We start from the raw sequence: 17,704 nt of genomic DNA, 5'->3' as shown, positions 1-17,704 counted from the left end.
ATCAAGAGAGGATTTTGGAAGACAAAAATTAGTATATATAATATATTAGCTTATAAAATCAGCCATTAAAAAAAACCAAATTACTAATTTAGTTAACAATTTATTTCAAAAATTCAAATCCAAATAATCAAAGCTAAATACAACTACTGCAAAATAAGAAAATGAGACAAGAGACACGCATCAAACTATAATAAACTTCAATAAGTTTGAAAATCAAATAAAATTGCTAAGAAAACATACTTGTTAACTTTAAATAACTTCCAAAAGGATTTGTACTAACAGCGAAGGAGAAAAATTAAACTTACTCGAATACAGATGTAATTATCAAATTAAAATTTCTCCATTTAAAGCTGAAAACGCCTACACCGCTTGACCAAAGCGCTTGAAATTACACGATTTAAACGGACCGATCTGAATTATTAAATTGAAATATAATCCAAAGAGAAAAAAAGTTAGAAAGCATATATTTAGTTGCGAAAAATGTTAGAATATAGAAAAGCCCTGAGTGATTAAAATTACTATATCACAATAATTTTTAGGAAAATCATTAAAAGATAAGGTTTTAATAATATTGGTTGTTGCCTAATTTTCAGAAATTTTGTTATTATAATTTTTTTAATCCTGTAACATTGTGAGAAAATCAAGTTTTTGAACATTTTAAAGTAGAACGGAAATCACTTTGTTTAATTACTTTGAATCAAACTCGGCCCTTTTATGGTAAATACCTACCTAAGTTTTTTCGCCAGAAATTTCTATTTTTAAATCCAAAAACACACAAAGAAGATAAAGGAAATTTAGTATGTGGTCATTTTTTCAAAATTGTAGATCGAATATCAAATTCTGGATCTTGTCAGTCAAACAGCCAATGGGCACGCTCGTTTCTTTATTGCGAGATTAAAAGAAAACAGGCCGTATTGTATAAATGTAGGAGAAAGTAAGGAGAATAATGCTTCTATTGGTTATTTATAGATCTGTTTATATACATATATATATTAGGTGCTTGCATGTATTTTAATCAGCGACATCTATTGGTAAACATGCGAACTATCTATATAAACGGCAATGGTTTTGGATTTTACCAATTTATTATTACTTTACTATTATCATTTTGAAAGTTTTCCATTTAGTATTATTGAGTTATGCAGTGTATAAAGATCCCGATCATGGAACACTCCAAATTGCATTTTCGACTTTCATTGCTCTTTTTGTTTGATTTGAAGAAATCTGCTACCGAAGCCCTCCAGACACTTATAGAAACTCATGGTGATGCTGCTCCGTCATATCCCAATTGTCGGTTTTGGTTTCAACGATTTAAGAGTGGTGATTTCGATGTCAATGACAAAAAACGATCTGGAGGACAAAAAAAAAAAAAAAAAAAAATTCGATGACAATCAGTGGCAAGACTTATTGAACGAAAATGGGAAAAAGGTGTTGAAAATGATGGAAAATATTTTGATTGATGTATATATTGTACCAAATTTTCTCAGTAAATGCCTTTTTAAAGTGAAAAAATTATCAAAATATATGCAAGCCCCTAATAATAAGTTGAATATTCTAACAGCAATAAACAACGGTTTTCTTTTTGACCAAGAAACTAAATTAGTTTGTTTTATATATTTTGTAAAATGTTTTAAAAAGCAACATACTGTTACTTATTAATTTTAATTGTATCAGTAATTTGCAAGTGAAAATCTCATTGCTTTATTCAGTAAAATGGAAGCCATCTCTTTAGTGCCAGAATTCAAAATGCTATGCGAACCCAAATAAAAAAAATAAAAAAGGTTTCAAGCTCTTTTTTTTCTTCTTTCAATACTTTGCCGAGGAAGGGAATCCCGAGCAAAAACAAACCTCTGTTGTCAAGGGAGTGCGTTTCCCGGGCCCTGCTCTGGGATTTGTAGAGAAACAATAATTCAAACCAGTCGACGACCTCGAAGTGAGGGTAAACGCTGAAATAACTGGATTCGTGGAGTGCCCACTTGGCTATCTCCACCCACAACTGGGGGAAGGAAAAGTCTTACTCCCCCCCCCTCTCTGCTCGAGGTCTTGGGAGGGGTGTTTTTCTCGTTGGGTAGTCTTTATCCACCATTATTTCACGTGCGCTGAATCATTTTTTCCACTTCAGTTGAGGATGCTCTTAAATTTCTTTATTCAACTGGTGTGTTTAGTTTTTGCCGGAGTTTTATGGTTTTGGATGATTGTGTCTTTGAGGCCATTTGTTTCTTTCTTTTGTTGGCAAGGGTGGGTTCGGTTTCGTATCCTGATTTGGCATCAGATGACTTTGTAATGCAAATGGCCGTTCTGTTTCTGAAGCTAGAATAGGAAGCTTCTTGGAATAGAATGATTGATTACAATTATATTTTCGGTTCTTCAATTGAAAACATTTATATCTGTTGATTAATTATAAAAGAATGCTGTTATTTCTTATAGAATTTTAAAAATTTTCTTCAGGATGAAATAGCAAAAGTTTTAATGGCTATTTAAAAGAAATGCAACTGTGTGAAAATATGAGTTTAGATTTTAGGATTAACATTTTATACACTTTCAATGATTATCCTAGTTGCTTTAATTTTTTTCTCTAATTTTTCCCCTATAAACCAAATCTTTGTTTGATTGAACTTTCAGAAACTGAACTTTGAATTTTGTAGAATCATGTTCAATTCTGTAAAATTCAAATGCAGATAAATAGAAAAATCGAAATTTAGGGTATGAACAATACAATTTTATTTCCTGAATTATTTTATCTCCGAAGCTACTCAAATATTTGAGCCTAATTGTTGTAATGATTTTCTTCGGCTAGACGCTCACATGCACCAGATGGTTTCATACTAGGACGAATGGTTTCGTTTGATTCTGCTACAATACATTGAGAGATAAATATCGATGGTTACTCTTTAGCGCATGATATTTGTTATTTATATATAATCAGCCAAAACTTTCCGAATGTGATAGCTTGGGAATCCATGATCTCCAATGAAAAATATTTTCATGTAAACAAATCATGCAATTATAAAACGAAAAAAAAAAAGTAAACGACTCCTATTGGCCAAATTTTAGTTACCCCTAGCTAGGAGAATTGTAGGGATACGTGATGAGATTTGTTTTCATTTATTCGTGCACAGATAATATATTTTTTTCTTTTAAATGCTTTTTTTTAAATCTAGAAATCTATTTGTTTGATTTTCACGTATTTCATATTTAAAACATTTCTTAAATTTAAAGTGGATTGATGATCAATCAATTGCATATGCCATGATATCTTTCTGCTCCGAAGTATGATTTAATTTTTTGTAACAGAAATATAATAATTCCACAATTTCTGGGAACGAATTTTTTTCATTTCTCAATACAACTTCCAGGTTTTATTAATAACAATTGTCACCCAAATCTTATTTTGGTTTTTGTTGCGAAACATCGCTTAGAAAATTGAAAACTCAATTTGTTAATTATTTCTCTGCTTTCTACATTTTTTTCATTCAAAGTATTCGATTTGTTAGCAATTTTATTGATATATTTCAAATTTATGAGCAAGCGAACATGTATTAACAAAAATTTAAAGGAAATTCAAGCCACTGTTTCGAAACTTCGCATCATGATAATATTTTATTCTGATTCTCCTGTTTTTATATTATTTTTTGAAAATGTAATATTAATTATAGTAACGGTAAAGTCAGTGGCGGATTTTCAACTAGACAAATGCTTATGCCCGTTTGGCTGAGAGCTGACCGCATGCAAAATTTATTACATTCACTAAGTTTGGAGAATATTTATAAACATCGAACATCTGCTTCAATAATAATAAAAAGAAACGTGAATTCAGAACAGTTTGGAGTCATTATAGATAATAAAAGACAGATACATTTCTAAAAAGTTATTAAAATAATAAAAAAAGATTAGTTTAAAATAAATTATAAATATGTTATAGTTTATAATTTAACATATTTATAAAGAATGTGTTGAGATATGTAACTAAACTAACTAGTTTAATAATAATAAAAAAGGGCCCTGTAATATGCACTGCCTCCGCAAAGTACTTAAATCCGCCAAAGCATCTATTAAAAAAAAAGAATGCATTTAATTTCATCATAATTCTCGTGTACGCACGCTGAAACTAGGCAATGGAAATTATTATTATTAAGTATACTTTAAAACATATGCTAGATTTTGATGGGGGGGGGGAAGCTATATGGAAATAAAATTCATATCGTTGAAAATCTCTCTCTCTCTCTCTCTCTCACTCTCTCTCTCTCTCTCTCTCTCTCTCTATATATATATATATATATATATATATATATATATATATATGTAATGATATTTTAACTCTAATTTCAATTTAATTAATTTTCATAATAACTTCATCTTAATTTAGCCCATAGTAACTTCATTCTAAAAATATTCTCTTATTTCGTGATCCAATTCCACTTTCTCTACTTAATTAATTCAAGAGAAGCTTCATAAAATTGCTTAGTTAGCTAAACGCCGATATTTTCACACGCTCGGCGTGAAGGGGTAAAAATGTCCAGTAAGCACATTCTTTCTTAAAAGATCCCTGTGTTTCCCTTACATGTGATTGACATGTGTCAGAAATCCCTGTCAGAGTCTTATTAATATATTAGCCCTATGAAGACATATTTTCCCTATCAAAATCTAAGGTTATATAAGGCGAGGGATAATTTATTTCGGCCCTTCTTCCCCACTTCGGCTTTTGTCTGCGCTGCGGCGGACGTCTTGTCCGCGTCTCTGCTTGTAAATAATTATGCTTTCCCGATGGATATTAAAAGAATTTTAAAATGTAAAAGGAATCTCTTCACTGTCTTCAAACTGCATCATGCTTCACAACCAATAATATTATATATTAAAAAGCCGACAGGAATTCGAAAAGTATTACATATATATATATAGTGGTGTAAAAATATTACTTTTTATGCGATAATATATTGTAAAATAATTTCGAAAAAGTGTAAAAATTTCGCTTAATTTTTAATTTATGAATCTTTCCTTCAGGCGCCTACTAACTAAGAAGCAGCCAAATTTGGTCGTTATAGGTCCAATGATGTCCCCGATGCATCGTTTTGACGCATTTTTACATCATGCTTGTTGCGTCCTGCAATATCCTGATGTCGTTAATTGTAATATATTAAAATAGTGTGGAATTAAAAAAAAAAAAACTTTTGCAGATGTGCAAAAGAATTAAAACGAAAGGACGAATAAAATATCTTAAATAAAATTATCATATAAAAGAAAATCATATAAAAAAAACTTCTGAAGTCAATTTTTTATAGTTTAATATGTATTTTTTGACGGATCATTAAAATCAATGCAATAAAAAAACTGCTTTTTTTTATTCTGCTAGAAAAAAATTATCTGCTTTTAGTTTTCCTTTTTTTATTTAATTTTAAAATAACACAGATTCGTTAAAATTAGCTTAAATAAAATAACCAAATGTCCCGAACTGATGGAAACGGGCACAATTTTTGATTCTTTCATGTAAAAAAAAAAAAAATGTTTTTTATTTCAAATAAATGTTTTGGATCATAGCTACCTCCCTCCTCTTTTTTTTTTTTTTTTTTTTTTTTTTTTACTAACAAATAAATAGCTATTTGAAAGAAAATTAGATATTGAATAATAGATATTTGAAAGAAAAAAAAAACTTTTTTTTTTATTATCTTTTGGAGCTAGCTTCTATTTCATTTTCCTGTAGAATCATGCTTTTTTAACCCTCCCTATAAGTAAAACACTGTCACACCATTATAGTACCAATGCAATTGATCTGCCCGAAGGAATAATACTAAAATCTATCATTTGTACTTCACTATCTCTTCGTTATTTTTAAAAAAAATTTTGAGTTAATTATTTCAGTGCCTCAGGATGTTTTTAATTTATATTTCTCTTGGATATTGTCCAATACCACCTCTCCTGTGTCGTGCACTCGGGTTTAAAGCATCTCCTGACGGAAGAGTCGAAAAAGCTGGTCAGTTTATGCTTGCTTATACGAAGCAAAAAATAAATAAATAAATTTATAGCACTATAATTTTTTTTCGTGGTTGTTATTTGTTTTTTCTCTTCGAAGGAACTATGAGCTGCACTTTAAAAACCTGAAAAATAAACGTTTTGCACCAGCGAGTTTTCGAAAACATCCTCGGAGCCGGTCGGTATTTATTTACATCTCCGGACCCCCCCCCTTCACTTTTGGCGGGAATCATAATTGCACGCTCATTTTGTAACCGCAAACACAGTATCAAAAGAGAAAATCGAGCCTCGGAAATGGCGCTGACCCGAGATCTCTTTTTACCCCTGGCCCCGTACATATGACGGGGAACCTGTTCCACTGATGGGGGAATGTGCACCAAGTATCGTTTGCAGTTTTCCGTTTTGTCTCAATTATTTTAATTTGAACTCTACGGAACTACATTTCAGCTATAAAAATTACATAACATAAGTAATGTGACTTCAAAAAATTATTTGAAGACTATTATTGACTTTTGTTTAAAATATTATACATAAAGAACTAAATTCATGATTATCTGACACTTGTTAAGCAATGGTATATAAATAATAAGAGGCTTCGGATTTGATAGTATTTTCTCGATCCAGTTATTGTATTTGACTTGAATAAATACAACGAATTTTCTTCCTAATCCTTTCTGTCTCTCCCGCCCCCTCCCCCTACTCCCGAAAGAAAACTTGTCCCCAAAGCATTTGTATTTGTCTGTCTCCTCTTCTCTAAGTCTTGCTCTCAGACCATCTGTACTTCCATTGCTCTAGTGGCTCAGCGACTGGAGGGGGGATGGGCAAGGGAAGTATAGATATCTTGGTGCCAATTATAGGAGAAGCCATGGTGACAAATTAATGTGTTTATTACACTTTTAAAATGAAATATCCTAAGGGGATGTAAAATTAATGTCATGTTCTGGGCGCCATTTATACCTTCTAAATGACTGATGGCGACAGGCAGCGAACAAGTCATATATCCGAACGCTGTGCTCCCCCCCCCCATCAAGTATACCGCGCCAACTTTATGTAAAAATCCAATACGAAAATAGAGTGAGAGATAAGTAGGTATCGCCGCATCATAAGGAAAGGATAATGTAGAACTCTTACATTCGTGACATGGCGTGAATTTAACAATTTAACACATAATTTCTTTTTCTTTTCGTGCGTGTCTGTGTGTTTTCATTGAAAGCTTGTAAATATAAAATGTATTGCGATGCCATACAAAAGAAAAAAGTAAAAGAAAGCTGGGTGGATTGATGTAATTTTTATGAATTTATTTTTTATCAAATATTCCAATAAAAATGCATTTAAGGAAGTGGAATTGTATGTGTTATACTTGCCTATACAAATGAAGAGGTTTCCCCCCCCTGATATTAATAGGAAATAATACAAGAAAAAAACCCCATCCTATCTTCTTTTATCAATGAAATTTTTAGAAAAAAATATATAATAATTTTAAATATAAATTAATTTTTTAAAAATAATTTTCTCTAATCCTTGTACATAATTAATGACAAATGAAGGTGACATTGTTATGAACTGCGAGTTGCTCCTGAACGAATGAAACATATTAGTGTTTTTATGCATCTTATTGTTATCTTGTAGAATTAACTACGTGAAATAAAATAACTAAATTGCAAATTCTTTTCAGAAATGTGAGAAATTGTTTTAAGATGCTGTTCAGAACTGTTTTTACTGGTGTAATGATCACAGTTTGCTTGCTACATTGTATCAATTTCACTAACTACATATTCATATCGCAGATTTATTTTCTACATTTCAAATACATAAGTGCCTCCATTTTTTTATTTATTATTATTATTATTATTATTTTGTTTCTCTTGTTCTAAATTCTATAAAAATAAGTAGATCATAAGAGAGACTGGAAAAGAAAAAGAAAAAAAGAAAGAAAGAAAAAAGAGCATGACTAATTAGTGACAGACAGAAACATAATTCATTTCACGTGTCAAAATTCTCAGCTGTTTTACTGTTAGCATTTATGTTAGGACCATTGTCCGAAATGCCATATAACAACTGCTTTGACAGAGAATCGTTGTTTTAAGTTTCAGCACGTTCTGTAAATCGGAACAGTCTAGCATCTCACAGAACATCAAAATTCAAGAGGCCTGCTGAACATCACTTAGAACGGCGGTGCCAAACGATTTATTTTTTCCATCTCCCCTTTCTCAAATGAAGAGGGGGTGAACGATGAAAAGGCCCATCGTCTTCAGAGAAACGTGAACCTCTGGAAAAAGGGTGTGCTATGAAAAGGGTGGTGGTTGTGAAATGCGTTCGAAAGAGGGAGGGAGGGGGATGAGGATTATGAAAAAAAGAAAGTGCGGGTTATGTGCTGCCAAAAAAAAAAAATGAAGTGGGGGAGAGAGAGACCTTAAAGGCCTCCGCACGTAGTTGTTAGAGCCTCTATGAAGGAGGATGACAGAAACCAGATTGAAAAAGCTTTCTTTCTTCCTTTTTTTTTATTTTAATGGGTAAGCTTTCTTCTTTCTTTGGATAAACTTTGAGCTGATTAATTAGGAAAACGGCCCGCCACAGCCGCAAATTGTGTAAGGTTGTAATTATGTTCGATTATGTCATTAAGTTCGCCTTCATGAGTTGCGTTTTGTTTACTAAATGTGCAATTTGAGTTGTCAGAAATGGACGGTTCGTTTCGCTTTGAGTAGTAGGAAGACGGAGAAGAAAGAAAAGAATGGATAGTAATTGGCTGAATATTAGCTCTTACATTTGCGGTTTTCTCGGCATGGAAAATTTGACCAGATAATTCGTTTACCAGAATCAGAAGAACTATTGTTTGAAAAGCATAAATGAAGGAGGATGACAGGAACAGTTTTTGAAGAAAATTAAGCATACATTTTACTATACTACATTTTTTAAATAAGTAATGTGCTTTTATTTTACGTTATTCACAAGAAGAAATTAATGATATCATATTTCTTAACCACTGATGGATAAATTTTTAGTCGCTAAAATTGTCATCATAGAGCTTTCTTTTGACTGATTTTTTCAATATTTTCAAATAAAAATATTTGAGTCAGTAGATTTCTTTTAAAACAGGATACTATTGGAATAAATTGCTTGCATATCATTAATTCATAATATATTTTACGGCAATTACACATATTAGTAAGAGTGCCGATTCTTAGATCAGTGGTACTAAAAAAAAATGTACAAATTAAAAAAAAATTATTAAAAAAACTTATATGCTTAAAATTATACTAAAACATTATTTTGATTAGTTTTTCATTTAAGAATCCCCCCTTTGTAAAATTGTTCGATCAAATTTAAAAATCCAATTTTAAGTAAAAAGAAAGACAGGTTAAGTTCAGTTGTTTTGAAATTGTCGTAAAAATTATCTGTACTTTGAACACTGGGTTTCTTTTACTTTGAACATTGGAAATGCTTTTGGTTCACCGACAACTTAAAATGAACAAAAATTTCGCTATCTCAAATATATAATGCAAGAAAGTAAATTAACCGAATGTAAAATCAAATAACAACAAAGTGAAAGAAATTCGCTTTAATGTGTTTATTTCATAAATTTAAAGTTAGAAAAACGTGGTTAGTTTTATTTGATAAAAAGAAATGCAGTCTATCATATTTAACAATCAACCATTCATTTCACCTATAATAACAAAAATAATGTTTTAATTTTTGAAATATAAATCTAATATTTTCTAAGACTGTAATGAATAAATATTGAATGCAGATATTCAATCAGATTTTAAAACAATTAAATGAAACATTGCCCAAAAAGTGAATGGCAATAAAACTCATACATAATTAAAAAAGTACCAACATCTGTTTTCTTCTGACGATTTTCTAATATTCTTACGCAATAATATGTATATATTATTGTTTGATGCACAATAATATGTTTTGTGTAACTTCGTAGTTTGGGAAGACCAGAAAAAGTATGGTAGAAGGGGGAGGAAGGCAGGGAAGTTTAGGACACTCCGGTAACCAAAGAGATGCCATCCGGGTAAACGAAATTGCGTTTAATTAATTTTTGGAAATAAAATATGATGGGAAGAGAAAAATAATGCTATACCCGGGTGTCATTTATATTTATTGAACCATTGATGGCGACTGGGGTCGAAAAGAATTATATTTTGTCTCGGGCACTTATTACCCTCGTTACGCTTTTGTGTACTGGAATTCATTAATCAATTTGGGATTCTTTCTATTGATTTACTAGATTCGCATTTTGATAGAACTAAAATATTGATGTGAAGATCACATACTAAATTTCATTCATATAGCTTGATTTATTTTTGAGTTATAGTGTACACGTGCACAAAGACAGATAAATTAACATGCAATCTATATATTGATGGAATCAGTGGCACGAATTGGTTCAAAAATTAGATGTTAAAATCAATTTGAAATAAATGTTAATTAAAAAATGAATAAAATAAAATAAAAAGAAACAAATGATAAATTCGTCCTAAAAACTTTATCAAGGGTCAGCCTCATTAAAGTTATGTTCATTTGTGTTTTAGATTTAGCAGATTGGCACGCTCTAAATATAATGTATCTTCCTTTTAATAGTTTTTGACTCGGGAAATATTTATTTTATAAATTAGTTTTATAAATATTGCTTTAATTTTTTTGGTTTGTAGTTTCTTATATTAAAATCAATGTATCTTAACTTGTTGCATTTTTAAGTTGTCGCATTAACATAGACTCTAATTGACAGATTGCCAGACCATTCAGCCGTTGGCTTATTTGACTCGGAATTTTAATACAAATCTGCAATTCTAATAATAAAACTACCAGGTTTCATTTGTCTGTCTGGCTGCATTGTTAAGCTAAACAGTCAGGCAGATTTCTCTTCAATAGATTTCGACAATGATTTATCTTTTGAAATTTGTAATTTTGGCGTGAACATTACATATTAAATTTCATCTCTAATATATTATGTTTTGTTATTAAATTGATAATCAGGTACGCCTCTGTACAGCCCTAATTTTACAAATACTTTTTACCCATGGACTAAGAGAAAATGGAGATTCATTGAAATACAAAGGTGGATTTTTTTTAGACAATACACAATTATAATTCTTATTATGCACGAAAGTAAAAAAGAAGAAATAAAAGAAATCTTTCTTATATATTTTTTTTATTAGAACTGTCTCTACAGCATTCCCCCCCCCCTTTTTTTTTTCCTTCGTGTTTTCAACCTTTCTCTCCAAAGAAATAAAACTGGATCAAAATCATAAAATAACCACTTGTAAAGCTATGAACTTATCTCTATTAAGATAAGAGTACAGCTGTTTCCAATATTACAAGCTCGTATAAGTGCCAATTTGCATCGTTTAAGTCAAGTTTTAAATGCATTTTATTTTCGGGGGAAAAAAAAACTTTTATCATCATTGGTTGATATATTTCGTACTCATTTTACAACGCACTGCTCATAGAAGTGCATTTTTTTAAATATATTTCCTGTGAATTCATATCTAGTGCTGTGGCTCACATAATAAACCTTTATTTTACCGGACATACAGTGAATTTAGAAAATATATTCAAGATTTCTTCAAATTAATGAAGCAATTCTTCATATCCATCTAACTGTTTAGCTGTGATAACTCACCTAAAATTATGTATGCAATAGAAGACACTATAAATATAAGATGAGATTGGTCTCTTTTTAAAGATGCGCTCAAGCGTAAAAATTATGCTACAAAATTTTTTTCTGCGCTTCCAAAAATAATTTTGATATGACCTTCAAAACAGGAGGACAATTTAATTGGAAGAATTGATAAGTTAAAAATTCAACCATCATGTTTGATTTCAGTTAACTTTAACTGTACAGGTAGAGATATCTATTTAAAGCTTGAAATACTAGCGAGTTTTTATGAATATGCAAATTTTATTTATAAAGCTTTAGGCATATATGTATTTTTAAATGAGAAGATTCTCATTTAATTAAATAAAACATGACAAATGCATTATTTATTCCATGAATTGTAATATTTTTTCTATGTTATGTTTATATCTTTTTTATACAATCAATTTGTTATTTATGTATTTAGAAAGATTAAATATTTTTTTCATGACAGTTGAAAATTAAGTATTATTTTAAGTATTGCTGAAAATTTATTTGTTTTTTAATTTGTAGGAAGAAAGTATTAACCCTTTTTCTCTCTTTTTTTTTTTAAAGAATGCCAGCCATGTTCAGAAGAGCAATTACTTCACTATTATTGTTCAAGTGATTTTGGTAATTTTATTTTTTGTTTTCTTTAATTAATTAATAATTATGTAAACTTAATATTCTTATTTTATTAAATCAAATGTACTACAGATTAAAAAATACACGTAGTCAATATTTTATATGAATAATAAGAAAAAAAAAACTTTTTTTTCTATTAGTATGAAATATTGTATATTTAAGTTAGTATATTTTAGTAGAATAAATAGATAAAAATTTATTTATTCTATTTTTTCATATTTATTTATTCTATTGAATGAACCACTATATATATATATATATATATATATATATATATATATATATATATATATATATATATATATATATATATATATATATATATATATATATATATATATATATATAGTTATTATTTTTCATTATTTTGAGAAACGTATTGAATACTTTTTTCTATTAACCAAGTAATTAATTATTTTTATTTCCATTAATCTATTTTTATCAAATTCATTTGTTATTCTATTAAATAAAATACTGAATATTTTTAATTTCTTATTTATTCTATTAATATCTTTCTCAGTTTTTATTCTATTCCACGAAACGAAGTATTAAATTATTTAATGATTTTTTTAATCAGGAGCATTTCCTTTATTTCTTAAATATAAGTATTTCTAACTATTGATGAATTTTGTAAAATTTTTAATTAAAGACTTACATAAACAAAAGATAATTTGAAGCATTTATTTATTTTACTAATTTTTATTTCTCTTTCTTTTATTTCAGTGTTCCAAGGAAAAGTGACTGATTTGTTCCACAACAAATTACTCCAAGTGACAGAACTGACAGTTCGTATATCGAAAACTCATAGAACTAATGAACTTCAAAAATTCCCAAATATTTCGGACTCAGACTTTGAGCCAAAATATGTTATTTTACAAAGACCGTTGAAATGTGGTACAAAAGCGGGATCTGGTGAATATTTGTTCCTAGGAAAATGGATTCTAGGTAATCCAAGCTTGGACTGTATTCCTAGGATTACAGAATGGAAGAAAGTTCGAAGGAAAGCTTTAATGTCTGGATCGAATGAATGTTTATTAAATCTGTGATTTTATGTAATTGCTTGACGTGCATTTGAAGGATGCTAAAAATTCATGTATATAGCAAAGTATTATAAAATTCCTTTATTATTGCTTTTTATTTTATCAACAAAAACAGTTCTGTGATTTTTAAAGAAAAGCTTAAATGGTCAGAAACCATTTTTAATATGATCGAGTTGACCAAAAATTATTGTTTTGTTGACAGGATAAAATTCTGTGAAGCAGACGTTTTCAAATATTATCCTCTTGAGAAAATTTGGATCGAAAACAATTTCGAGTTCTCATTTTTTTTTTTTTTTTTAATTCTTACCGCAAATGTAGATTTGCACTTTAAATAAGAAATTAGATTAAAAGAAATACTATAGCAAAGTTTTAAAGAAAAAGATTTTTTCATTCTTTTTTTTTTTTAGTAATGTTGATTGATGGATTCATTTAATCCCAAATGATTTTCATATCTACTTTTATTTATAAATACTGTGAGTTGGAATTCTGTTCATCAAAATTAAGTAAAAGAACCCGTTTTATTAAATTTATTACGAACAAGTTTCTCTTAAAATCTATAGTATTCATAATAATATGATATTAATAATTACGTCCAAAGCTACTTTAAAAATTTTGTCATGGATTCCACTTATTTCCTCCCATTAAAGGCTGCTACATAATCCTGACATAAAATTTAAAAATAAGACGAACTCATAAGAATTAATGAGATTAGGTCCTAGTCGATTTATAATTTTTTTTATCTTCTTAATATTTAATCCATTTAAAGAATAAAGTAAAACATATAGTCTATAAACTAGAATTAAGAAGCAGCTTTATTGATTTAACCCGATTTTTTACTACCATTCTGTCAAAGCTAATAAAATATTATAATCCAGATTTCTAAGAACACAATTTATTTCTTTTCATTTGCTTTAATTTTTCATTCGAACGTTAAACTCATTTACATAATAATTTTATTATATATATATATATATATATATATATATATATATATATATATATATATATATATATATATATATATATATATATATAATATATTCTCTTTCAAATTATGATTCGTACTAGGTCTGAATAAAATCTGCTTTTTCATTTCATTTTGAAATTACACGTGAAAGAAGATCAAATATATTTCTATATTGAATATGAAATATAAATCGTCTGTGATAATAATGAATTACGCTTGTGTGTACCAATATTTTATAAAAAAACACTTTTGTATATTGATGTTTCTAATACCATCATATTTTTTTTTTCACCTGATCTCACTTTTATTTTCATGAAAGTTCATTTAAGCACTTCTTTTTAATTAATTTTTATGATAAAAAATTATAAAATGAGGAATTTTATTCCTTTGTGTTCATAATGTAAATTTTAAATATACGTGTGCAATTTATTTTCATGTACAAATTCATTATTGTATCTCATGCCATTTTTTTCGCTACATACTGTATATTATAAATAAAGCATCTTAATTTTTATATTTTTTTGGTTTTATTTGTATATTAGCATTATCATTTGATTTCCTAATTAGTTATCAGTGAATGCAGAAAATCATTTAATATTAAATCGATGACATATTCCATTCTTTCTGGTTATCTTTTATTCTTGTAAAAAACGTAGGCCAAGATTTGTCTTCTTGTCCCAAGATTTTCTTCCAAAATTGGTCATCATAACCCTTTCCATTACTCTCTGATGATCACTGACTTGGACATTTCTTTTAATCTGACCTTCATCGTTGAAGTGTAATTTCTGGAAAATAGATATAAATATACATCGTAGATATCCAGTGATATCTTGCATAAGTTATACCAAATTGTCGCGTGCAAATTTTAAGTATAATTTAGGCCTGAGCAGTCCTGGAAACTATTTTACCAATTGCTTCCAAATGAACCTCATAACAGAGATCTGTTGATTCTCAACTCAGGAGCATTACTAATTATGGAGTAAGCGAGGTAAATAACGTGCATGCATTTTCCGAAGAAGCAAAACTGGATTAAAGAATTTAAGAGCAATTTTTTTCCTCTTCTTCTTTGGTAACATAACAAGAAACAAACAAAATATATAAACAAAAAAAAATTTTGCAAGTCTTGGTAAATTTTTCCTAGATGATGAATCTCTACATTATATATCTTATCCAGCTAGAATGTGTGTGTATTTTTTCCCCTTTTTTGGATTATTTCAATGCGTTTTTAAATTATCTTCGTCACGCACAAACAGACGGACATTTTACAAAAACGTATTTTTCGAACTCAGGGAGTCTGAAACATGTAGATTCGTCAAAATCTCGGGTTTGAATTTATGCTATACTTTCTGTATATTATGCATACGAGAAAGTAAAAATAAACTAAAACATATAAATAAGAAAAATAAACTGAGACATATAAATAAAAAATAAGATAGGTAATTGAAATATTAACGAATGATAAACATAAAAATTAAATATAATTATTGTAAATTTCATTGATAAGTTTGGCAGAAAGTGCTTGAAATGAAACTTGTAATTCAGAAATAAATAAGTATCTGAAAATATGTCTTACAATAATGCAATCGCATTGGTTGTAATAACAAAATTGCATTCGAGATGATTGTGAATACACTATTAGCCGATGGAAATATTCTCCCCTCGGCCGTCTCATATGTTAATTCACTATAACTCATTTTATGCTCTATAGCAGTGAATAAAGCCAAATATGGATTTTGGTTGTCTTCATCCTCTTGACAGTGTCCGAAATTTGATAGAAGTGTGCAGTGTTGAATACATCTCTTGCTATATTTTTATTTGTCTAAGTGGTTGTATTTTCGAGCTACGGCGTTCTCATAATCGGAAATATACAGAGATTTGACGGATTTTTCCAAATATAAAGGCATTTGACAGATCTATAGTTCAACCATTATGTGTTATTTTATACATCTACATACGGAAGATTTTGAGTTATATTTTCATAGAAATTAACAAGATTATATACATAATACATAATTTCCATAGGTAGATTTCGTCCAAGTTTGGTAAAAAAAATCTTCAAATTTGGTGAAAAGACATCAAATCAAATTTCATGCCTGTAGCGCTTTGCGGTTTTTAATTATTCTGTTCACATAAGAAGTTTGGAATTACATGCAGAATATATGTAATTCCAAAAATGTATTACAAGAAAGTAAAAAAAAACTATTCAAAAATTTATTACAAACTGAATACATCATTTTCAAAAAACATTTTGTAATCTCACTAAGGAAAAAGGACAAAATATTATAGCAGAATAGGTTTATATACTATCTCTCGTACACTTTTACCGATACTGAATTTTTTGTGCCTATATTAAGTATGTAATTGAAGAATGATGCATTAATTAATGATAAGTATCATTAAAAATAATGAAATATCCTCTTTTCCGATACCAAATTTTTTGTGCCTTCAACTGACGCGTAATTAAAGAATGATGCATTAATTAATGATAAGTATCATTAAAAATAATTAAACCTAATTGTTGATATATTTTAATAACATATTTAAAACTAGCAGTACTCATTTCTTTTTATTCACTCATTTGTTATTCGACTGAAGCACGTTCTTTCAAAAGTTCACAACCTCAAATTACTTGACCTCGTATGAAGACGATAGTTAAAAAATCCTATATAGATTAAACGCATGATGTATAGATTAGATAATAGAGAGGTTTTCGAGATAAAACGTTTCAAACGCATACAGCCCCGGTAACTTTTTTTTTTTTTTTTTTTTTTTTTTTTCGTTTTTCTTTGTATCAGAGGTGAATTAACTTTTCTTTATGCAAGTAAGATTGTTAACCTTTTCTGGAAAAGAGATTTAATTCATGAAAAGCGTTAACACACTCACCGAGATGTATGCAATTTCAGGCTTTCTCTCTCGTGATGCGTCAAACATTATGCCACTCTGCAGTCACGATATTCGGCGATTTGAAAGCGCATCTAATGTCGTTTCGCATGTGAGGATCGAAGAATTCATTAGCATAAAACCCTTTCAGGCCTTCGATGATAATCGGTTATTGTTAGAATGTGTGTTATAATTCTGCTAACATTAAGTGTTGTAATGTTTAAGTACAAATGTTAATTACGGCACCATATCCGTCTGTGGAGAAATCTATTGAAGCACGATTTTTTAAAATTCTAGTTGGACTAGCGATCATAAAACATTTTTTTTTTCTCTTCTACGAATATTAAAATAAAAAGTGTTTTATGAGTGGTTCAAAAGGTTAAAAGCGACTCGTATTAACCAATACTAAAAAAAGTCATGCACAGTTTGAATGTTAACACATTAAAAGAATGCTGAACTTTATTACAATTTTAAACAAATTATCTATGCAAAACTTTATGTGCATACACATTAAAATAGAAATATAATTTCCAACAATTATTTAAAACATTCTATGAATCTGAATTTTTAAATGATTCA

At 28.9% G+C, this 17,704-nt stretch overlaps 1 protein-coding gene across 1 annotated transcript in view; it reads left to right on the top strand.

Moving 5' to 3' along the window:
* The window catches only part of LOC129966115 (meteorin-like protein), a 30,465-nt gene extending 16,264 nt beyond the window's left edge, over positions 1-14,201 (top strand). Inside the window, exons 3-4 of the mRNA XM_056080495.1 lie at positions 12,170-12,226; positions 12,962-14,201. Of these exons, the coding sequence (XP_055936470.1) occupies positions 12,170-12,226; positions 12,962-13,284 (380 nt within the window). The 3' untranslated portion in view covers positions 13,285-14,201. The remainder of the gene's footprint in view (positions 1-12,169; positions 12,227-12,961) is intronic.
* Positions 14,202-17,704: the final 3,503 nt, after the last annotated feature.

This window comes from Argiope bruennichi, chromosome 4, assembly GCF_947563725.1.
Source record: "Argiope bruennichi chromosome 4, qqArgBrue1.1, whole genome shotgun sequence".
Lineage (NCBI taxonomy): Eukaryota > Metazoa > Arthropoda > Arachnida > Araneae > Araneidae > Argiope > Argiope bruennichi.
The sequence above is the reverse complement of the archived record's forward strand: the minus strand, read 5'-3'. Positions and strand labels throughout refer to the sequence as shown.